This window comes from Ursus americanus, chromosome 10, assembly GCF_024610735.1.
Source record: "Ursus americanus isolate L20-20 chromosome 10, mUrsAme1.1.p, whole genome shotgun sequence".
NCBI lineage: Eukaryota > Metazoa > Chordata > Mammalia > Carnivora > Ursidae > Ursus > Ursus americanus.
The window spans coordinates 78,096,999-78,122,512 of NC_142136.1; the positions used below are offsets into that span (position 1 = coordinate 78,096,999).

At 36.9% G+C, this 25,514-nt stretch overlaps 1 protein-coding gene across 1 annotated transcript in view; it reads right to left on the bottom strand.

Moving 5' to 3' along the window:
* The window catches only part of RNF17 (ring finger protein 17), a 122,783-nt gene that overhangs the window by 93,850 nt on the left and 3,419 nt on the right, over positions 1-25,514 (bottom strand). The window contains exons 3-9 of the mRNA XM_087864918.1: positions 20,573-20,664; positions 17,000-17,111; positions 15,530-15,610; positions 14,328-14,428; positions 2,483-2,654; positions 948-1,024; positions 531-605 (exon numbers count right to left, since the gene is read on the bottom strand). Of these exons, the coding sequence (XP_087721044.1) occupies positions 531-605; positions 948-1,024; positions 2,483-2,654; positions 14,328-14,428; positions 15,530-15,610; positions 17,000-17,111; positions 20,573-20,664 (710 nt within the window). The remainder of the gene's footprint in view (positions 1-530; positions 606-947; positions 1,025-2,482; positions 2,655-14,327; positions 14,429-15,529; positions 15,611-16,999; positions 17,112-20,572; positions 20,665-25,514) is intronic.

The window sequence follows — 25,514 nt, forward strand, 5'->3', positions numbered from 1 at the left end:
TACTTATTGTAACTTCTCTGACCTATATCTCAATGTTTAGGGTAATAGTGCCTAGCACAAAATCAGTGTTCAATGCTGGCTGAATGAATGAATCTCAAAGATAAATTTCACACATACATCATTTAATACTGAGCACTTCTAGGTCTTTGCATTCTTAAATATTTTACATAGATTTTAACTGATAGAAAGTTTTGCCCTTTATATTATTTTACAGCATTTGAATCATACATACACACACTACACATCAATTTTCCCGTCTCTTAGGTAATTTTTCTCTTAGACCCTCTCAGAAATTAATGGCATATTGCCATTTTTAAAAAAGATTTATTTCTTCATCTGAGAGGGAGAGAGAGTGCGTGTGCAGGGGGGAGGGGCAGAGAGAATCTTAAGCAGACTCTGTGCTGAGTGAGGAGCCTAATTCGGGCCTTGATCCCACAACCCTGAGATCAGGACCAGAGCCAAAACCAAGAGTCCGATGCTTAACCCACTGTGCCATCTAGGTAACCCCATGTTGCCATTCTTATACTTACTTTGTTAAGCCCTCAAATTCAATCTTTCCCATATTGTCGAACATATAGATGATCTCACTGCAATTCATATTCAACCTAAAATAAAACACTAGCATATAAGTAAATGTTATAATACAAGTTTATTACTTTCTCTAAATAACAGTTGCTAACATTAAAAACTCCAGAAGACAGGACATTTTAAGTGCTCTAATATAACTTTATTACTTTCTCTACAAGTTAGTTGTTGACATTAAAAACCCCAAAGACAATGTATTTTTCTCATTTATCATAAATTACTCTTATTTTACATGTTAGCTAATTTGGGAAACATTTGTGACACGAATTTTCAATTTATAATTGCTTGCTATTTAATAAATCCAGGCTCTAATACATTTTTATACTGAATTGTTTGGTTCTCCTGAATTACAACTTACTTACCTGGGAGAGCTCCTTAGTTTTAGAGAGGTAACTTGTAACAATTCACTCTCAAATGTTAATTTCAAAGTACGGATAATCTAGAATCAAAAGAGAAGTATTACTCAGATGTGAATTTTTTAAAAATAAATATTATTGAAACAAAGCAAGATTGTAGAAGGAAAACTATAGCATTTATCTCACTAATTAATGAGTTCAAGGTTTGATTTTAGGCACTCAAAGGGAGGGATGAAAATAAGTGTTATGATTTTTCCACCTAAGGAAATTTAAAATATTTTAGAGATATAAATTAATAGATAACAACAACAAAAGACACTAATTAACAAATGGGATATAGTTACGTAATCAGAGAAAATTCTGATCATATTCACTTTGCATCTGCATTGCTATTCTCCAATGTCTTTTTGCCTTATCTTCTTAATAACTTTAACTAGGGTAAATACCAAATCTTTTTTTCCCTTAGGATTTTATTTATTTGTCCGAGAGAGAGCGCACATACATGTACATGTGTACAAGCAGGGGGAGCAGCAGGCAGAGGGATAAGAAGGCTCCCTGCTGAGCAAGGAGCCCAATGTGGGGGTTGATCCCAGGACCCCGGGATCATGACCAGAGCCAAAGGCAGACACTTAGCTGACTGAGCCACCCAGGTGTTCCAGGTGAACACTAAATCTTATCACTTTTTTATACTTCTTAATGCCACCTGTGTAATACACAGGAAATGACTATTATGTTTTTAGAACTAGGCTAGGGAAAGAGGTCTGACCAAGGAAGATGGTGGCAAACTCTTCTTCCTTCACTTAGAGACTTTGGAGGCAGATAAATCAACGGCTTCTATTTTATACCTCAGTTCAGCCCAAACACCGGACTATGGGAAAAGGTCATGAGGATTCAAAGACAACAGAACAGGATCTATATCCCATAGGAGCAAGGTAGAAATCAGCAAAAAAAAAAAAAAAAAAAAAAAAAAAAGATGGTTAACCTTATCTCACCAAATGATCTCATCAGAAACATGTTTTTATTTTTGCCCAACTGTGCTCCCTAGGCACAGTATTAGATGATAGAACATAGTGGAAGCACACTGTCTCTTGACCCGCACATTTGGGGAGGCAGAAAGAAAAGGAAGAAAAAAAAAAAACCCTGAATGAGAACTTGAATTAAGGTTTTAGGAATTGACAGTCATATCTAAATTGTTTACGAAAAGAAAAGAGAATCCCATTTAGTTTGCTGCCCTTATATGTTCTCATTTTTTGTTCAAATGTTCTAGGAACATCAATTTCCAACTCAATGTCACCCTACTCACTCTCAGACCATGTGTTATAAAGACCTTATTACTGTGCCATTTCAAACCTAACTGGTAAATATCAAAAGGCTAAAAAAATTTATTAATATTTGTCTTAGAATTCCAACACTAAGAATTCTAAGTTGAGATCAAGATAAGTTAGGATAATCTTAAATGCTTCTTAAGTCTTAAATATCATATTCCATAGCATATAAAGTAATATACCTTAGAAACAAATTCACATTATGATCAAAATTACCTGATTCAGGTCACAATAAGTCCTTAAAGAAGGTGCTGATTTTAACTCTCTTGCTATCTTCATAGCTGCAGCCAAATCATTTTTTTTCTCTTCAATGTAGCTTTTAGCCATTATTACATTTGACAGGTAATCATCTGTATTTCTTAATACTTCTTCACACAGGTTCTTTTTCCTTCATGTAAGATCCCAAAATTATTTTACAGAATTTCATAAATGCTCATATGAAAGTGAGTTTATAGCAAGTGAGTGGTATCAAAAAGGTAATTTCACTAGTTTATGAACATGGTTAAAAGAGGCAATCAATTCAACTGAAACATATTACAATTGAAAACTATGTATGAATAACAAGAGAAAAAGTAGAAGGATGTAATTATCATTTCACAGATACAGCTGTCACAGAATTACAGAAGACAGACCCTAGATGATTCCACCGAAAAGAGAAATCCTATCCTGTAATCACTTGTACTAGTTCAAAGACAATTTGTATTCATTTCCCACAAAGATATGCCTACACATTTTAAAATTTCCATCAGTGGACACAAATTACATAAATATAAAATGAGATTTTAAGATAAGACTTCACCAAACCAGAACACAGGTATCAATTAACTATAATCTGCAAAGTAATCACTTAGAACAACAATTAGCAAACCTTCATTACTTGTACCTCATTACTCAAAATCTTTTCTGGGCCTATGATGGAATTACATTATGGCAATTAAAAAATTTTGTACCACAAATTGTAATGCATAACTTTCTCATTTTATTATCAAACAAATGACTATTATTTCCTCAAAAGCAAATCTGGCCTTTAAAAAAGGAGTGTTTGCTATACTGAAGAGTAACAAGAATGTGAAATAGGCTCTGAAGGTGAAGAGGTATTCCAAAAACTTCTTTGGTAATTGTATAAATAATCTGAAAGTCATTTCTTTAGGGGAGAAAATGGTTATTTTGGTATGTTCTAGTATGGTTTCTAAAAACTCATGCCTTTGGATTGGTATCAGCAAAATGGCAAACTAGGTAACTCAAAGCCCTTGTTACCCAGTGGAGATGTCAAAAAAGCAAGCAAAACCTGCTTAAAATAATCTTATAGAAAGTCTGGAAAATAAACAAAGGTATACAGCAACCAAGCAAATGCCCAATCAAGAAAAAGCCACATTCAAAACATTAGGAAATTCCATGGTGTTTTCACTTGTTCTTGCCCAGCCCCCTCCTCAGCATGGTATAGTCTTGGTCTAGAGGTAGCAGCACAGTTCCCAATTCCTTCTGTCAAACCAGAGGAGCATAGAAGACTTCATCTGTAATGTTCTAACTTGTTTGTGGGATGCTTGAGGAACTAGTCTGTTTCACCTAACTTGGAGCTCAGGCAGTGAAGAGCAACAGGCAGTACTTGGGAAGGCTGTAGGAAGACTAACAGCTATAGATCCCTGGGCAAGAGATTACAGGTAAAGACATACACTAGACATTCTGGGGCTTGCAAAAGCTTGGGTGAGACTCTTTCAGAAATGAATACATTTAAAAGCATCTGTGTATATAAAGGAATAAAAAAAAATCATACTCAGGCCCAGGCAAGATGCGTGCTCAGGAAAGACCTGAGATCACCTTAAGCCTTCATCTGAGGCTGATTCTAAGGCTCAGAGCATGCTCACTCAGTGAAAGACTGCCCCTGCAGAGAGCCAGTCTGCCATGACTAGAAGAGGTGGCTGTGTTTTCAGATGCCCAATTTTCAACAAAACAGCAAGGGCATATAAAGACATGGAAAAACATGACCTGTTCAAAGGAAAAAAATAGAGTGGCAGAAACCGTCACTGAAGAAGCAGAGACATAGCACTTATTAATGACTTTAAAACAACAATTTTTTTTAAAGATTTTATTTATTTATTTAACAGAGATAGAGACAGCCAGCGAGAGAGGGAACACAGCAGGGGGAGTGGGAGAGGAAGAAGCAGGCTCACAGTGGAGGAGCCTGATGTGGGGCTCGATCCCATAACGCTGGGATCACGCCCTGAGCCGAAGGCAGACACTTAACCGCTGTGCCACCCAGGCGCCCCTAAAACAACAATTTTAAACATGCTCAAAGAGCTAAAGGAAAACATGCACAAAGAACCTAGAGGAAATCAGGAAAAAATGAAGGACTAAAATGTGACTATCAATAAAGAGACAGATTATAACAAGGAAACAAATTCTGGTGCTCAGAAGTACCATAAATAAAATGAAAAATTCACTAGAGGGGTTCAACTGCAGATCTGAGCAGGAATAAAAAAGAATTAGCAAACCTGAAGATAGGACAACTGAAATTAGAATCTGAGGAACAGAAAGAAAAAATAATGAAAAGAAGTGAACAGAGCATAAGGTACTTGAGGGATTCTCTCAAGAAAAGCAACATACACATTACAGGAGTCCCAAAAGCGGGAAAGAAAGAGAAAGGTGCAGAAAATTATTTGAAGACATAATAGCTAAAGGATTCCAAAATGAGATAAAATACATAAATTGACAAGTCCAAGAACCCAAAGATACTTAAGTAGAATAAACTTGGACCCCCCATAGAGACACAATATAATCAAACTATTGGAAGACAAATAGAAAATCCTGAAAGCATTAAGAGAAATGCAATTTTGTCACACACAAGGAATCCTCAGTATGATTATCAGCCAATTTCTCAGTAGAAACCTTAGAGGCCAGAAGGCAATGGGATGACATATTTAAAGTGTTGAGGGGTGCCTGGATGGCTTAGTTGGTACAGCATTGATTCTTGATTTCAGTTCAGGTCACGATCTCAGGATCATGAGATTGAGCCCCACGTAGGGCTCAGCACTGGGTGTGGAGCCTGCTTAGCTTCTCCCTCTTTCTGCCCCTTCCCTGAACTCGCACTAAAAAGAATAAAGAAAGTGTTTAAAGAAAAAAGCCTGCCAATTAAGACTTCCATAACTAGCAAAACTGTCCTTCAAAAGATAAGGGAAAAGTTAAAACATTCCCAGATTAAAAAAAAGCCAAGGGAGTTCATGATCAATATACTTGTCCTACAAGAAATGCTAAACAAAGTCCTTCAGGTTAAAATGAAAGGAGGAGAGATGGTAACTTGTACTTGGTCAAGGTAAATACACAGGCAAATATAAAATCTGGTATCGTTGTAGTTTTGGTTTATAACTCCACTTTTTATTTTCTACAGGATTTAAAAGACAAATACATAAAATGACTATAAATCTATGTTAATGGGTACATGATGTATGAAGATAAAACTGTGAAACAAAACAGAGGGGAAGGAGATGTAAAGGAGTTTTTACATGCAATTCAGTTAAGCTGGTATCAATTCAAAATAGATTGTTATAACTTTAATATGTTATACGTAATCCCCACGGTAACCACAAAGTAACTACAGAATATGCAAAAAAAAATGAGAAGGGAATCAAAATATGTCACTACAAAAAAGTCAAATAAACAGAAGAAGGTAGAAACAGAAGAAATGAATGATAAGAAGGTTCTAAAACATATTGAATACATGGCAAAAGTCCTTTATTGATAATTAATTTAAAAGTAAATGGATTAAACTTCAGAATCAAAAGGCACAGAGTGGAGGACTAGAGTCCAAAAAATGACAACATACTTAGGTCTACAAGATACTCATTTTAGATCTATAGATATACATAGAATGAAGGTGAAAAGATGAAAAAAGATTGTGTAAATAGTAATCAAAAGAGAACTATACTAACGTTAGACAAAACAGACTAAGTCAAAAACTGTTACAAGAGAAAAAGAACATTATATATTGACATATCAAGAATATACAATTATAACACATATATGAACCAAATATAAGAGCTCTGAAATATATGAAACAAACACTGACAAAATTAAAGGGAAAAACAGCACTATAATAATAGGTGGAGATGTCAATATCCTACTTTCTATTTCCAATAACAAATAGGAAAGCCATATAGAATATCAATAAAAAACAGACTAAACAACATCACAGATCAATTGCACCTGACAAAGAAAAATCCAACAACAACAATTTCCCTCAAACACACATGGAACATCCTCCAGGTTAGATCATATGTTAGGTCCAGAATCAAGTCTTTTAAAAAACCAAAGTAAAAAAAAACTGAAAGTACACGAAGTATCTTTTCTGGTCACAATGGAAAGAAACTAGAAAACATTAACAGAAGGAAATGAAAAATACGTGGAAATTAAGTAATATATGCCTAAACACAAATGGGTCAAACAAAAAGATCACTAGGAAAATATCTTGAGACAAATGAAAAACAAAAATTTTAAAAATTGAAATGGGAGAGGAGTTAAGATGATGGAGGAGTAGGGGACCCTAAGTTTCTCTATTCACTCAAATATAGCTGGACAATTATCAAATCATTCTGGATATCTGCGAAATCAATCAGAGATCTGAGTAAAGAAATGCTGCAATTCTATAACAGAAAAGTGACCAATTTCTGGAAGGTGCAGAGACTTGAATATGGGGTGATACACTGGAGGATATGGTGGAGGGGAGGGAGACTGCTTAAGGAGGCTACTGCAAAGTATCATAAGCAATGGCGCACAAAATCGGAACTTTCAGAAGTCGGCTAGTATGCCCCTGGCTTAAAGGTGCTCAGGAAACAAAGCAGGGCAGAATCCCAGGTGGAACAGCATTGTCTCAAGATCCCTAGGGTCACAAGAACTGGGGTGCCTGAGTGCAGCAGAGTTTCCAGGCACAGAAGCAGGGAAGACAGCTGAAAACAGTGAGTTTAGGTGTCAGCTTTCCACTCTGTGTTGCCATAAACTGCGACCCACTGCACAGTTCCGCAACTGCTTTCCTGGTAGGGGTCCAGCAAAAGGCAGAAGAATGGTGAGACCCCCTCCTCCCTCCGCAGCAGGAACAGCGTGGTTCTGCGCTACAGGTGTCCATAAAATTTGAGTTTTGAAACTCAGTCTCGTGCCTGAGATAAAAATGCTCGGTCATTGGCCGGATGAACACAGAGATCTGATGGAAAGTGGGGAGGTAAGAGTAATTGACTGCTTTTCTGTGAGAGCTCACTGAAGAGTGAAGGGTGTGAACTCTCAGCTCCAGGGCTAGAGATTGGGGTGCCCTGATTTTCATCCCACTTGTCAGTGCTGGAAGCCTTCAGGGAGCAAAACAGCACATCATAGTGGAATCTGGAGCCACTTACACTGCCTGGCCCCTTGGCAAGTGGGGAACATTTCCACTAGGGCAGGGGCACCTGAGAATCAGTGCAACAGGCCCCTCCCCCAGGAGACCAGCAGGAACAACTGGCTTGCACCAAATTTACTGATCATAGAGGGCTGCAAAGCTCTTAGGGAAAACATCCATTTTTTTAAAGTCTTTCATTATTATTTTTACAGTTATTTTATTATTTTTTCAATTCTTTTTTAAAAAATTTTTTATATATACATTATATATAAATTTTTTATTTTTTGTTTCCTTTCATTGTCTATTATATACATACACAAAAGTTTAAAAAAATAGAAATTTTCCTCTCTTTCTTATTTTGGGATCTAGTTTCTTTTCACATGCAGACCAAAATGCACCCAGCATCTAGTTTTTTTTTGGCAGCGGGGGGGAGGAGGGGTTGTTTCTTGTTTTTTTTTTCTTGCTTTGTATCGTTTTTGTTTTTTTGTAGTTTTTTTTCTGTTGTCATTGTTATGGTTGTCTTTTCTCTTTCTTCTATTCTTTTCTAGACAAAATGATGACACAGAGACATTCACCCCAAAAGAAAGAACAGGCTGTAGTATTGACTGCCAGGGATTTAATATGGATATAAGTAAGACGTCTGAATTAGAATTTAAAACAACAATTATAAAGATACTAGCTAGGATTGACAAAAGCATATAAGACACTAGAGAATCCCTTATTGTAGAAATAAAAGAACTAAAATCTAGTCAGGCCAAAATTAAAAATGCTATTACCGAGATGCAGTCCCAAATGGAGGCTCTATAAAAGAGGATAAATGAGGCAGAAGAGAGAGAGTCAGTGATCTAGAAGATAAAATGATGGAAAATAAGGAAGCTGAAAAGAAGAGAAAAAGGAAACTACTGGATCATGAAGGCAGACTTACAGAACTTAGCAATTCCATAATGCAAAATAATATCTGGTTAATAAGGGTCCCAGAAGATGGAGAGAGGGACAGAGGTTTATTTGAACAAATTATAACTGAGAGCCTCCCTAATCTGGGGAAGGAAACAGGTATTCAAGTCCAGGAGGCACAAACAACCCCTCTCAAAAATCAGTAAAAATAGGTCAACACCTTGACATAGAACAGTGAAGTATGCAAATTTCACAGATAAAGAGAAAATCCTGAAAGTAGGGACAAGAGGTCCTCAACCTATAAGGGTAGACACATAAGGCTGGCAGCAGACCTGTCCACAGAGACCCAGTAGGCAAGAAAGGACTGGCATGATATAGTCAACGTGCTAAATGGGAAAAATATGCAGCCAAGAATACTTTATCAGGCAAGGCTGTCATTCTGAATCCAAGGAGAGATAAAGAGTTTCCAGGACAAACAAAAACTAAAGGAATTTTTGAACAATTAACCCGATCTGCAAGAAATATTAAAGGGGATCCTTTGAGCGAAGAGAGAGCCCAAAAGTAACAAAGATCAGAAAGAAACAGAGACAATCTACAGGAACAGCAATTTTACAGGTCGCTGATCAAATGGCACTAAATTCATATCTTTCAATAATTACTCTGAATGTAAATGGACTAAATGCTCTAATCAAAAGACAAAAGACACGGTATCAGAATGGATTTAAAAAAAAAAAGACCCATTGATAGGGGGTGATTACAAGAGACTCATTTTAGACCCAAAGACATCTCCAGATTGAAAGTGAGGGGGTAGTGAACTAGGTTTTAAACCAAAGACTGTAAAAAAAGATAAAGGACACTGTATCATAACAAAAGGGTTTATCCAACAAGATGATCTAACAATTGCAAATATTTATGACCCTAACTTGGGAGCAGCTAAATATATAAACCAAGTAATAACAAAATTAAAGAAACTCATTGATGATAGTACATAGTAGGGGATTTTAACACCCCACTCACTGCAATGGACAGATCATCTAAGCAGAAGATCAACAAGGAAACAAGGGTTTTGAATGACACACTGGACCAGATGGACTTCACAGGTATATCAAGAGCATTTCATCCTAAAGCAGCAGAATATATATTCTTCGAGTAAAAATGGAACATTCTTCAGAATAGATACATTCTGGGTCACAAATCAGGTCTCAACCAGCACAAAAAGACTGAGATTATACCATGCATATTTTCAGACCACAATGCTTTAAAACTTGAAGTCAACTATAAGAAAAAATTTGGAAAGACCACAAACACATGGAGTTTTAAGAGCATCCTACCAGGGGGTGGACAAGGGACGACACTGTACTATTTATAGAAGGCAGAGCTGCCATGTTACCCTTTGGCAGTCTCAGCAGGGAAAGGCAAGAGACTGAGACTAGGGGCTCTTGGCCCTCATCCTGGCCCAACACCTACATGTGGGCTGGCAGGGGCAGTTTCTTCTGTTTCCTGGTGTGTGGCTCTTCAGACATCTATCTTTAGGCTGTACAGCTTTACCTTAGGCAACACCTCTTTTCTTCAGGTGACTGGCTGCTGTTTCCAGGCCTCCTTATGAAGGACCACCCACGGTAGAGACCAAGAACTTCTTGGGGAGGTTAGTGCAACAGAGAGGTTAGGAGTCTGACCCCTGGAGCCAGAGTGCCTGGATAGAACCCTGGCTCCGCCACTTACTGGATATGTCGAGACCTTAGGCAACTATTTTACCTTTCTGTGCCTCTGTCTCCTCACATGTAAAATGGGGATGATGATAATATTAATAGCACATATTTCGTAAGACTGTTGTGATAAGATAATGAAGCACTTAAAACAGTGCCTGGGAAAGGCAATTTAAAACCACAATGAGATATTCCCACCCATGAGAATGGCTAAATTTGAAAAGACTAACCATATAAGCCAAGGCAGATAAGCATGAAGAACAACTAGAACTCTTATACATTTTTGATGGGAATGTAGAATGATACAACCACTTTGGAAAACAGGCTGGAAATTTCTTACAAAATGAAATATATACACAGAATGCATAAATATGACAAATGCACATCTTTACAAAAAAAGAAATGTATATTTACTGCATGGCCCAACAACTCTACTACCTAAGAGAAATAAAAATATATGATCAGAAAAGACTTGCACATGAAAAAATAGAACATTCTACTAAAGAATGAATGGGTCAAGCAGGAAATTAAAAAGAATTAAAAAAATACATGGAAGCAAATGCAAATGAAAACATGACAGTTCAGAACCTTTGGGGGCACCAAAGGCAGTCCTAAGAGGGAAACAGATAGCAATACAGGCCTTTCTCAAGAAACAAGAACAGTCTCAAATACACAACCTAAGATTACACCTAAAGAAGCTGTAAAAAGAACAGCAAATAAAGCCTAAATCCAGCAGAAGGGAAATAATAAAATCAATGGAATAGAAACCAAACCAAAACAAAACAAAAACCAGTAGAACAGATCAATGAAACTAGGAGCTGGTTCTTTAAAAGAATTAGTAAGATCGATAACCCCCTAGCCAGACCTATCAAAAAGAAAAGAGAAAGGACCCAAATAAATAAAATCATCAATGAAAGGAGAGATCCCAACGAACACTGCAGAAATACAAACAATTACAAGAGAATATTATGAGCAATTATATGCCAACAAATTTGGCAATCTGGAAGAAATGGATGCATTCTTAGAAACATATAAACTACCAAAACTGAAACAGGAAGAAAGAGAAAACCTGAACAGACCCATTACCAGCAAACTAATTGAAGCAGTAATTAAAAATGTCCCAACAAACAAGAGTCTGGGGCAGAGAGCATTCCAGCAGAATTCCACCAAAAATTTGAAGAATTAATACCTATTCTTCTGAAACTTTATCAAAAAATAGAAATGGAAGTAAAACTTCCAAACTCATTCTATGAGGCCAGCATTACCTTGATCCCAATACCAAGGACCCCACCAAAAAGGAGAATTACAGACCAATACCCTTGATGAACATGGATGCAAAAATTCTCACCAAGATGCAAGCAAATAGGATCCAACAGTACATCAAAAGAATTATTCACCACAACCAAGTGGGATTTATTCCTGGGCTGCAAGGTGGTTCAATATCAACACATCATTCAGTGTGGAACACCACATTAATAAAAGGATAAGAACCATATGATCCTCTCAATAGATGCAGAAAAAACATCTGACAAAATATAGCACTTAAATGAAACTTGATGAAAACTCTCCACAGTGTAGGGATAGAGGGAACATGCCTCAATAGCATAAAGCCACCTATGAAAAGCCCATCACAAATATCATCCTCAATGGGGAAAACTGAGAGCTCTTCCCCTAAGGTCAGGAACACCACAGGAATGTCCACTCCATGCGACAGTGGTATTTTTTCAACAAAGTACTAGAAGTCTTAGCCTCAGCAATCAGACAATAAGAAGAAATAAAAGGCATCCAAATTGGCAAAGAAGTCAAACTTTCACTTTTCACAGATGACATGATACTCTATGTAGAAACCCCAGAAACTGCTAGAACTGATACAGGAATTCAGCAAAGCAGCAGGATATAAAATCAATGCACAGAAATCAGTTGTATTTCTATATACTAACAAAGAGGCAGAAGAAAGAGAAATCAAGGAATTGATCCCATTTACAGTTGGACTAAAAACCATAAGATACCTGGGAATAAACCTAACCAAGAGATAAAGGATCTGCACTCTAAAAACTACAGAACACTTAGGAAAGAAATTGAGGAAGACACAAAGAAGTGGAAAAACATTCCATGCTAATGAATGGGAAGAACAAATATTGTGAAAATGTCTATGCCACCCAGAACAATCTGCACATTCAATGCAATCCCTATCAAAATGCCATCAACATTTTTCACAAAGCTGGAACAAATAATCCTAAAATGTGTATAGTACCAGAAAAGACCCCAAATAGCCAATGGAATGCTGAAAAGAAAACCAAAGTTGGAGGCATCACAATTCCAGACTTCAAGCTGTATTACAAAGCTATAATTGAGACAGTATGGCACTGGTACAAAAACAGACACATGGATCAGTGGACCAGAATAAAGAACCCAGAAATGGACCCTAAACTCTATGGTCAACTAATTTTTGACAAAGCAGGAAAGAATATCCAATGGAAAAAGGACAGTCTCTTCAACAACGGGTGTTGGGAAAATTGGACAGCCACATGCAGAAGAATGAAACTGGACCATTCTCTTACACCATATACAAAGATAAACTCAAAATGGATGGAAGACCTAAATGTGAGATAGGAATCATCAAAATCCTAGAGGATAACACAAGCAGCAACCTCCTCAACCTCAGCTGCAGCAACTTCTTATTAGACACGTCTCCAAAAGCAAGAGAAAAGCAAAAATGAACTATTGGGACTTCATCAAGATAAAAAGCTTTTACACAGCAAAGGAAACAATTGACAAAACTAAAAAGCAACCTATGGAATGGCAGAGGATATTTACAAATGTCTTATCAGATAAAGGGCTAGTATCCAAAATCTATAAAGAACTTCTCAAACTCAACACCCAAGAAACAAAAAATCCAGTCAAGAAATGGGCAGAAGACATGAACAGACATTTCGCCAAAGATGGCATACAAATGGCTAACAGACACATGAAAAAATGCTCAACATCACTCATCATCAGGGAAATAACAAATCAAAAACACAGTGAGGTACCACCTTGAACCAGTCAGAATGGCTAAAATTAAGAAGTCAGGAAACGACAGATGTTGGCGAGGATGTGGAGAAAAGGGAACCCTCTTACACTCTTGGTGGGAATACAAACTGGTGCAGCCAGTCTGGGAGGCAGTATGGAGGTCCTCAAAAAGGTAAAAGTAGAACTACCCTATGACCCAGCAATTGCACTACTAGGTATTTATCCAAAGTATACAAACAGTGATTCAAAGGGGCATATGTACTCCAATGTTTACAGCAGCAATGTCCATAACAGCCAAACTATGGGAAGAGCCCAGATGTCTATATATATCTATAATTATCTATAAATATAGATATATGTATGTATATGTATAGTATATATATGTATCTATATATATATATATACACACATATCCAGATGTGTGTGTGTGTATATATATATACATATACACACACACTGTTTTTGTACCAGTGCCATACTGTCTCAATTATAGCTTTGTAATACAGCTTGAAGTCTAGAATTGTGATGCCTCCAACTTTGGTTTTCTTTTTCAGCATCTGGTGAGCCCAGATATCCACCAACAGATAAATGGATCAAAAAGATGTGATTAAAAATTATTAAAGATCACATATATCAAAGAATATTAAAGAATTTTTAAAGTGATGGATATGCAACTATGTGGTATTTGTTTAGAAATGAGTGTTAGAAAGTATTAGAGCATTCTTGCTCTGATGCAAATAAACACATGAAAAAATGATGGAATGATGTGTAAGGAAAAGCATGTTTGGATTTTCTCAAGTGAAATTCTGCAACATGCAGATTTTGAAAATAATTTTTTCTGCTGTTTTAGGAAAGAAGCTTATTTATTTAACAGTTAGCTGTAGGACCAGATGGCAAATAGCCAAAAATTTTTAAAAATGTACAAATTGTTCTTCATTTTCAAGCTATAGACATCAGTCTGTAGGGATCACCCAATACCTTCCAAACTTGTTTAAAAGTTACTCAGTACTTCAATCTATACAAAGAAACAAAGTGACAAGTTCATGTTAAAAACTGCAGTTTCATTGAGTCTCCATTTTTAAGTTATTACCTGGAATCAAGAGAAGTAAAAAGCTGATCAAACTGTTTCTCCAGAACCTCTATAAGACTGACTGTTTCCTCTTTTGTTTGACTGTGTATGTGCTCCAGCATCTGGAAAGAACATAATATAAGGTTCAACTTTAAATCTTGGTACCGGTCAGCAAGATCATGAACCTTTGTTGGCACTGTGCACTAATAAACTGGCAAAAAGGCCTAGAAAATCCACTAAGTTTTCTAAACTTCTTATTCCTTTTTATCATTACAGGAAGAATCATTCTAGATAGCTGAACTTCCTTCTGGCAGGATTCCTTAAATGAAAAACCTTAATACATAATATTAAAAGTACTTGAATTAAAATGTTAATTATTCTACATCATTGCATTTTTTGACAAAGAATTGTTGCTTGAGATCTGTGACCCCTTTTTTCCTTCCATTTTCTCCCTTTTAGAACAAGAATGTCTATCCTATACCTATCCAACCAATGCATTTTAGAAGCAGATTAGCTATCTAGTTTCACAGGTTAATGGCTGGAGAGGAATTTTTGCGCCCAAATAAATCATACCCTTAGTCTCAGTCATACCTGATTTAGAAGATACTTAGATGAGATTTTGGACTTGATGCTGGAATAGATTTAAGACTAGGCTGGGATGGGGTGAATGTATTTTGAAGGACACGAATCAGCGGGGGATCAGAGAGCTGACTGTTATGGGTTGAATTCTGTCCACCCCCCTCCCAAATTCATATGTTGAAGTCTTAACCCCTTATCAGCTATAATCTTTTGACTGCCTTGGTTGTAAATTTGTTGTTGCTGGGTGCTTAGGAGCTTGTTCTTTGTCACCAAGTGAGTCTCTTTTTGGGGGGATGGAGTAAAGGAGGAAAGAAAATAAGATTCTTCATGCAGCCGAATAATGAGCAATGTTAGAAAGATGGTCTGCGATACTTTCAAGATAAAATTCAGCTCACAGCAAGAAAAAAAATCATGGTTCCTTAATAGTGCTCTAATTTCAGCAGGCCACTAGCATAACAATGCCACAAGACCAATCCTAGCAGACCATGAAGTCTTCTATTCTTTTGTATGTTTCTCTGTCATTGGATTATCATGCTCAATGATTTAGTACTAAGCTCTAACTTCAGTGATATACATCCCAATATACACATTTAAAGAGAACATGCCTTAATTCACTATAGAATTTAATCATTTAAAATGCTTACTTTTACAGCAACACTTAATTGTTCAAAACTATAGCCTGCTATCTTCAATGCTTCATCAATTTCTTCTGCAGTTTTAGTTTCCTAAGAAGGGGAAGAGGGTCCACATACAAATACAAAATATAAAAATAGATGCTTACTACATTATATTAGGTGCAAACATATCAAGCTACACTTTTGATTACAAAAGTAACACAGACCATCATAGAAGTCTGAAAACAAGTAACAAAAATGACACTTTTAATCCTACTTATCCAGAAATTAAAAACTATAACATTTTAGAGTTCTGATTATAGTTTATAGTATTTCAGATTTTTTTAGAGATATTTTTGAAAAAAATGGAATATTTTGTGTAACCATTTCCCAACTTAAAACTATCTTGAGGGGCGCCTGGGTGGCACAGCGGTTAGGCGTCTGCCTTCGGCTCAGGGCGTGATCCTGGCGTTATGGGATCGAGCCCCACATCAGGCTCCTCCGCTATGAGCCTGCTTCTCCCTCTCCCACTTCCCCTGCTTGTGTTCCCTCTCTCGCTGGCTGTCTCTCTCTGTGTTAAATAAAGAAATAAAATCTTTAAAAAAAAACTGTCTTGAAAAATGTATCATGGTTGGGGCGCCTGGGTGGCATAGCGGTTAAGCGCCTGCCTTCGGCTCAGGGCGTGATCCCGGCGTTACGGGATCGAGCCCCACATCAGGCTCCTCTGCTATGAGCCTGCTTCTTCCTCTCCCACTCCCCCTGCTGTGTTCCCTCTCTCGCTGGCTGTCTCTATCTCTGTCAAATAAATAAATAAAATCTTAAAAAAAAAAAAAAAGAAAAGAAAAATGTATCATGGCTATTAATGCACACACGTGTAACAATTAAGTTTTTAAAGAAGATTATAATTTGGCTATGTTAAAATTTACACCTGAAGTAAAAGATTGCAAGATTAAATGCTTGCTCCCTTCCCCTAGCTCACTAAAGATCTCTTTAATAATAGCATTTTGGAGTTTGTTCTATTTCTGGTCTTAAACTAAAATAATACATTATTTAAAGCTATAGAAACAGGTAAAATTCAGTCTTTCAACAGTAACATCATCACCATCACCACAGTGAATTATTTGGGCCTTTTGGCTGCCATTAAAATGATGGAAAAATCACATTCAGAATTTAGAAACTTGTACTTTATACAAGTTTCACATAAATCCAGATTCAATAACTAGGTTCAAAGGGAAGAAGCTACATATGGCTAAATATTAAGAACACTAATAGAGTTGGTCAAAGGGAGAATGGGTTGCCTTAGGAAAAATGAAAATTGTTCAAGCATATTTAGAATAAAATAAGAGATTTGAGTAAAGAATGTAGGTTTACCTCTTACCTTCATGCTTCCAAAACAACCCTATAATTATAGCAACCTTGAGAGGAGAGAAGAGTTAAGCTACCAGACACAAAGTAAAAACGTTTGGCTCCATCTTACTTCATGAGTAACATTTTTCATACCGCCATTAGAGATGAGGAGTTCAAAATAGTCCTGTGTGTGGATGTTGAATGTTCTAAACCAATCGTTAGCTGATCAGAAGTCTTTTTAAAATCCTGAGAACAATTCTTTATCCTGAAAAATGTCAAGTACATTATTTTAAATGCAACATTAATATAACAATTTTAATCTTCTATTTTGATTTTTACTATCAAAAATAATTCATATGACAACTTATAATAATTACAGTGGGTTCTCAGTCATCTATGATAAGCAAAGAGAGGGAAACGATGGCTAAATATGCTTCCATATAAAACTTAATTTTACCAAGAAATCAACTTCTTAGCAAATCCTTAAAAAAAAAAAATTATCCCGCAGTATAAATTGTGCTTTAATCTAATTACCTCCCCTTACCTGATATTTTTTGGTAGGGATGTTGACAGTCACTGAACTGTCTTTAAGCTCAATTACTTATATACAAATGCCTGCTATTAAAAAAATGTGCTTATAGGCCTAGATAATTTACAAAAAGGTAATGAATTTACTAGGTAAGTTAATTTGCAAAGAAAAAATTAGTTTCATTTCTTATCTACACATGCTACAGTTTTTGCCTATTTTTTTTTAAGATTTTATTTATTTATTTGTCAGAGAGAGAGAGTGAGTGCACAAGCAGGGGGAGCAACAGATGGAGGGAGAAGCAGACTTCCCGTTGAGCACAGAGTCTGATGCGGAACTTGATCCCAGGACTCTGGGATCATGACCTGAGCTGAAGGCAGATGCTTAATGAACTGGGAAACCCAGGCGTCCTGAGTTTTTACCTATTTTTATCTTTATATCCCCGTATTGGCTAACAGACAGTAAGCTCTTGATAAATGTCTGCTGAATAACTTAATCATAAGCCTGTAATAGTTTACAGAAGAAACTATGATGTTTAAATGTTACTCTTATAGAGAGAAAAAAACAGACTTAAACTTAATTTTTAAACATTCAATTACTTTGATGGCGCCTAGATGGCTCAGTCAGTTAAGCGTCAGCCTTCAGCTGAGATCATGATCCCTGAGTCCAGGGATAGAATCCCACATCGGGCACCCTGCTCAGCTGGGAGTCTGCTTCTCCCTGCCATTCACCCTGATTGTCCTCACTCTCACTCTCTCTCAAATAAATTAATCTTAAAAAAAAATTCAATTACTTTGAAAAGTGAATATTCATGTTCTTGAAAACGTGTGAATGCATAAGCCCTTAGGAGTCCATTATTCAATTCCTGTCTCAAAATATGAAAGATAAATCAGGAAGGAAATACGTTATTTTTAAACAGACTTATCCCTTGACACACAAACAACTATTTTAAACCAAATTCTATTGAAATTAGGTAATAGGAGTTTCTAACATAAGTATACTTGACCTGGAGAATTAAAAAAAAACCAAAACAGTAATTTGGAAAAATTGGGGTATTTAAAATGGATTTATCTACTTCTGAAAGTGAAACTTCACTTTATAACCACAATAGATATTATATATATCTATACAAGAATATAATCAGATTTAATTTGTGTAAGTTTTAAAAAGTCAGAAAATTTCACATTGAAGTCCAGATCTCTATCTTCTCTTGGGGGAATAAAAAGGAAGATTGGCAACACTGAGTCTTAACATACAGCAATAATTGGCTGGAGCTGAAAAGGGGCTACCTCCTTTGGAGGCGGTGAACCTTCTTTCGTCTGCCACAATTCATACCACTCATTGTTTAAACTCTACGTCACCCAGTTAAGTCATCTGCTGGACTCCTGTAGGTACTCAAAACTGTTGTGGCCGCTGACTCACATGGAGCCGGAAAAATTCCTAATGATTTATTCTAATAATTTCATTCAGAACTTATGGAGGAAATGACTGGTGGAATACAAATATAGGGTTGGCATTCGGTAAGCCTGAGTTCCATTGGTCTTGCCAATACCAGTTGCCAGACTTTAGCTAAGTGACTTACAACCTAAAGAGATAACTGTAACTATTCTTTTGGTTTCTGTGAGCACCCACTTAAGTCTGGACAGAGAAGCTGCATCAGTAATGTGAAAAGCCATTAAATGTTAGTCTAAAAATGTTTGGATTTTATTTAGGTAGGAAATGAAGAATCATGAAGCAGGGAAGAGTAGGGAAGTGCTAAAGAGGTAGTCAAAAAAGAATAAGAGCATTAAATAGGATAGTAGAAACAGAAGATAAATTATCGATGTGAAAGATATTGTGGAAATTACAGTCTGCAGTAAGCCAAATGAAGGAGATATGAGGAAATGGGGTGAATTATTGATGCTCGGTGCCATTAACAAAATTGAAAGATTTCAAATGAGATTGTTCCTTGAAGGTTTCCTGTGCTTATTTCCCACATAATTTATTACCATATTAAGTATGCTTTAAAAAGTTAAAGTCGTACAAAAATATAATTGCCTTCTGAGTAGGGTCTCAGTGAATTAACTGGAAGTTTCTTTAACTCTTATAAAGTTGCAAAGTAAAACTTTACTATTTTTTCACTATGATCCATCCCATCCCATAGTCAACCCTAAATGTAAATTTATCTAGGACTGAAACATGATTTCAGAAAAACCATAGCAAATGTCAAAACACTATGGTATTTATTATATATTTTTTATTATTTATTATATATTTATTATATATTTATTTATTTATATTTATTATATATTTATTATATATTTATTATTTATTTATTATATATTTATTATATATTTACTGTGTCCAGCACCAGGAATGTAGAAAGCAGTAAGATGTGGTCCATGCCCTTACAGGGGCTATAGACTAGCAGAAGGAGACATATAAATTAATTAGTGGAACAAAAAGTAAAACCAGTGCTGGTCACCAGCTGGGACATGTTTTAAAAAAAAAATCTCCGCATTACTAACTCAAAAAGAGCTTTATTAATATATACATGTACAAAGTCCTATGGAAGAAAGGAAAAATGAATAAAAGAATCCCAAAATTATGACTTTTCCTTTTATCAATCACCTCTCACACCACCTCTTTCCAAAGTTCTCTACTATATCATGCTCATAATATTCTTAAGAATTAACAACTTTTTAAAGCCATACCTTACTCTCAGCCAGCACCAATAGCTTTTGCTAGAATGACATTCTCATCTTTATCTTACATTCTTCCACCCCCCCCCCAATTTAAATAAGGACAAACTAATGCTTCTTTAGGAAATGAATTCTCCATTTCACTAACAGTTAAGACAAATTATAAAAGAGCATTCTATAATGGGAGATATAGGCTTCCAGGTGGAATGAATATGTCACTGGAATAAAAAAGTATAATATAGGGAATGTAATCAATGATATTGTAATAGTGTAGGTGAAAGATGGTAGTTACACTTGTGGTGAGCATAGCAGAACATATAGAGAAGTTGAATCACTATGTTGTATACCTGAAAATAACGTAATAGTATGTCAACTATACTTAATTTATAAAGAGCATTCTATAAACAACGGGCTAGAAACACTGATCTAAGGATGACATTTTATCAATGATGCTAAAATTATCTTTTCAGAAATAAACTGAACTTCAAATACTAACATAAGTATACACATAAAACATACTTTTTAGGCTGCAGTTTTTCCATAGAAGAGTCTTCTTTAATACATCCATCTGTTGGGTAGTATCCTTGTCTCATATTTATAGTTGTAGCGATCTTCGGACAAAATAAGAATAAAAACAAAAACAAAGTCATTTAATAAACTGTTTATCCAGAATTCAAACAACTAGTGTGCCATTCGTAGATAAACTTAATTCTCTTTAAATCAAAGAAAAAATCGTATGTGTATGATGCTTTTACCCTATTTTAATTTTTGAAGAAATCTAATTTGGCAGCTATTAATTAAACAGAACATTAACTAAAACACTTCATTCTACCACCATTCTAAAGGAAATACTTATAATACTTTAAAAATCTCTAAAATTTTCACAATGACATCTCCAGTTATGTTCAAAACTCTAAAATAATACTTAGGAAAAAATTTAATAAGAAAAATATAAGTTGTAAGAAATGAAAACCAAATAATTTATTAGGATCATATAACAGAAACAGAGTAAATGGAAAATCATGTCAAGTTCCTAGAGACAAAGATTTAATATCCTAAAATATATCTAATATAAAATACAAAAAATTAATACAATTCTACAGTTCATATGGAAAATACACTATGCAAGAATTATAAAAATTTTAACATACCATTCAGTAGAGACTTATCCCACCAGATCATAAAGCTAATGTAATTAAAATGCTAGGGTACTAGGACAATAAATGAGTAGAATACAGCCACATTTGTATGGGAACTTAATACAGAATACAAGAGGCATTTCAATGAAATAGAAGGATTATTCAGCAAATAGTGTGAGAAGAGCAGCTAATCATTCCGAAGAAAAAAGTTATACACACGAGGGAGTTAAGATGGCGGAGGAGTAGGAGACACCTTTTTCAGCCGGTCCCCCGAGTCAAGCTGGATAGGTACCAGACCAGCCTAAACAACCATGGAACCAGCCTGAGACACAGGAAGATGCATCTGGATCTCTACAAATGAACATCTCCAGCGCTGAGTATTGAGGTACGAAGCGGAGAGCCATGAAACTGTGCACAGATATCGGAAGATAAACGGAAGGGGGAGGGAGCCGCCGCGTTCGGGTGCCGGGAAGCGGTAGCCACTTGCACGGGAGAGCGGGCGGGGCTCACGGACGGCACCCGCAAAACAGCAGACTGAGACCGTGAGCCGGGTGCGCTCGCCACCAGGCATCTCGCGGAACTCCAGAATCCCAGTGTGTTCACTGGATCCAGACTGAGACCGGGAGCTTCTGGAGCGCGCGCGGGGCGGCTGGCGGCTGGCAGCTGGCGGCGTTAGAAACACAAAGGACAGAGACGCGCTGGCCCTGGAAGTGAGGGCTGGGACGCCGGGTGTGGGGAGCACATCCCGGGACGCTGCAGGGTTGAGCAGCACCAAGAGTAACAGAGTTAAAGTGGCCAGAACATTAGTAGAGAACGGGCCACAATCCCTTTGTTCTGTGACAGAGGCTGAAATTCGGCCGCTGCTGCTCTGACTCAGAAGAGGCACAGCAAACCGCCAGGGAAAGCCGCCAGAGAACAAAAGCCTGGAAATACCGGCTCAGAGAGTGCCCATTCCCATCCCCCCTCGCAGGGGACGCTGAGACTCTACCCAAACAGGGTTGCCTGAGTATCGGCGCGGCAGGCCCCTCCCCCAGAAGGCAGGCTGAAAAATCAAAAAGCCCACAACCCGGGCGCCTGGGTGGCGCAGTCATTGAGCACCTGTCTTCGGCTTAGGGCGTGATCCCGGCGTTCTGGAAAGGAGTCCCTCATCGGGCTCCTCCGCTGGGAGCCTGCTTCTTCCTCTCCCACTCCCCTGCTTCTGTTCCCTCTCTCGCTGGTTGGCTGCCACATAAATAAATAAATAAATAAATAAATAAATAAATAAATAAATAAATAAATAAAATCTTTAAAGAAGAAGCCCACATCCCTAAGATCCCTATAAAACAAGGGGCACGGCCTGGGACCCAGTCAATAATTTGGGCTCTGGACAACCCCGCAACCTCTCCTCATCAGAATGACAAGAAGGAGAAGCCCCCCCCCAGCAAAGAAAAGACAGTGAGTCTGTGGCCTCTGCCACAGAAATAATGGATATGGATGTAACCAAAGTATCAGAAATGGAATTCAGAGTAACGATGGTCAAAATGATGAGTAGAATTGAAAAAAGTATTAACAAAAAGGTTACTGAGAATATAGAATCCCTAAGGACAGAAATGAGAGCGAATCTGACAGAAATTAAAAATTCTATGAGCCAAATGCAGGCAAAACTAGAGGCTCTGACTGCCAGGGTCACAGAAGCAGAGGAACGGATTAGTGAATTGGAGGATGGGTTAATAGAGGAAAAAACCAAAATAGAAGCTGCTCTTAAAAAAATCCAAGCCCACGAATGTAGGTTACGGGAGATTACTGACTCAATGAAATGATCCAATGTTAGAATCATCGGCATCCCCGAGGGGGTGGAGAAAAACAGAGGTCTAGAAGAGATATTTGAACAAACTGTAGCTGAAAACTTCCCTAATCTAGCGAGGGAAACAAACATTCGTGTCCAAGAGGCAGAGAGGACCCCTCCCAAGCTCAACCACGACAAACCTACGCCACGTCACGTCATAGTGCATTTCGCAAATATTAGATCCAAGGATACAGTACTGAAAGCGGCCAGGGCAAAGAAATTTCTCACGTACCAAGGCAAAGGCATCAGAATTACGTCAGACCTGTCTACACAGACCTGGAATGAGAGAAAGGGTTGGGGGAGCATATTTAAAGCTCTTTCAGAGAAAAACATGCAGCCAAGGATCCTTTATCCAGCAAGGCTGTCATTCAGAATTGATGGAGAAATAAAGACATTTCAGAATCGCTAGTCACTAACCAAGTTCGTAACCATGAAACCAGCCCTACAGGAGATATTACGGGGGGTTCTATAAAAGTAAAAAGGCCCCAAGAGTGATACAGAACAGAAAGTCACAGCCAATACAAAGACTTTACTGGCAACATGGCATCATTAAAATCATATCTCTCAGTACTCAGTCTTAATGTGAATGGTTTGAACCTTCCCATAAACGCCACAGGGTTGCAGATTGGATAAAAGGAAATGACCCATCCATTTGCTGTCTACAAGAGACTCATTTCGAACCCAAAGATGCATTCAGACTGAGAGTAAGGGGATGGAGTACCATCTTTCATGCAAATGGACCTCAAAAGAAAGCTGGGGTAGCAATTCTCATATCAGATAAATTGGATTTTAAACTACAGACTATAGAGACGCAGAAGGGCACTATATTATTCTTAAAGGAAGTATTCAACAAGTGCATATGACAATTATAAATATATATGCCCCCAACAGGGGAGCAGCAAGATACACAAGCCAACTCTTAACCAGAATAAAGAGACATATAAATAAAAATACATTAATAGTAGGGGACCACATGGGATTTTAATATATATTATCTATTGATTAGATAACTTATCCTTACCTCTCACCCAGTATATTTTTGGACTCAGGTCAAAAAGATCAATACAATATCAGTATTTCTGGAATGATACCTAAGTATGATCCTCTGAACAAAATCTGCCATCTTGCTGTGCAAAATGCAGAATGGCAATTATTAACAATTAATATCAATCAAAAGCACAGATGTAATCAAAAACTATACATCTATGGAAAATAAAGACTGACACATAAATCCATATTCACCCAAACTCAGAAATAAGAACAAAGTATATCCATTAATTCTGAATGGAATCATTTTAGGTTTAAATTTGAAATAAACAGCATTATGTAGGTCTTCAAAATTAAAGATGAATTAAAAATATAAGCCTATGTAAATATAAGTAAATCTTACTTTTTTTTTTTTTTTATTTGACAGAGCGAGAGAGCACAAGCAAGGGGAGCAGCAGAGGGAGAGGGAGAAGCAGGCTCCACACAGAGCAGGTAGCCAGATATGGGGCTCAATCCCAAGACCCTGGGCTCATGACCTGAGCTGAAGGCAGAGGCTTACCCGACTGAGCCACCCAGGTGCCCCTAAATCTTACTTTTTAGAAATGAGCACATAATATAAAACTAATAAACTACATTACTGAAAAATTCTATAAATTCATTCTTATTAATTTAGACTAGATTCTTCCATTTGCTCTTATTCCAAATAAATACTAGATATCAGCAAAAATCCTAAATTTTGAAAACTAATAAGAGTGGTAACAATTTCAGGAAAGCTTCCTGAAGGGACTCCGTTAAGTGATCAGCTGGGGTGCCTGGGTGGCTCAGTTGGTTAACCATCTGCTTTTGGCTCAGGTCATAATCCAAGGGGTCCTGGGATCAAGTCCTGTGTTGGGCTTCCTGCTCGTGCTTTCTCTCTCTCTTAAATAAATAAAATCTTTTTAAAAAAATAGTAATCAGCTTTAGTGCATCTGAAGAATCCGATTATAGTCCCTTGTCAATTCACTGGGCTAATAGCACAAGGAAAATGGGAGAAAGGAGGGAAGGATAAGACAAATCACAGATCTTCCAAAGAGTCAGACCTAGTCAAAACAATAAAAAATAGATTTATCACAACCCTAAAATCAAAACCAATATTTGTAAACATACCATAAACATTTGTATAGATGTTTTCCAAAATAACAGAAGTATAATGATTTAAGACCATTGAACATGAAATCATTTGACAAAAAAGGGAAAAGTTACTGTTGTAATAAATTTGTCTGTTTTTTTGAATATTAGAACAGGATAGGTATAAGCAGAGATAGTTCCACCTGCCTGCTTATTCCCCTTTCCTTATTCTTTACCCACCACAAGACTGAATCAGTCAGGGATCTTCCATTACAACCACAGAAACTAGGCTCCCCTTTGCTTTAACTATGTAGTCAACCCACATCTGAGGAGCCCACTGACCAAAAAAAAAACCCAAAAAACAAAACAAAACAAAAACACCAAAAAACAACACAGGAGAAGG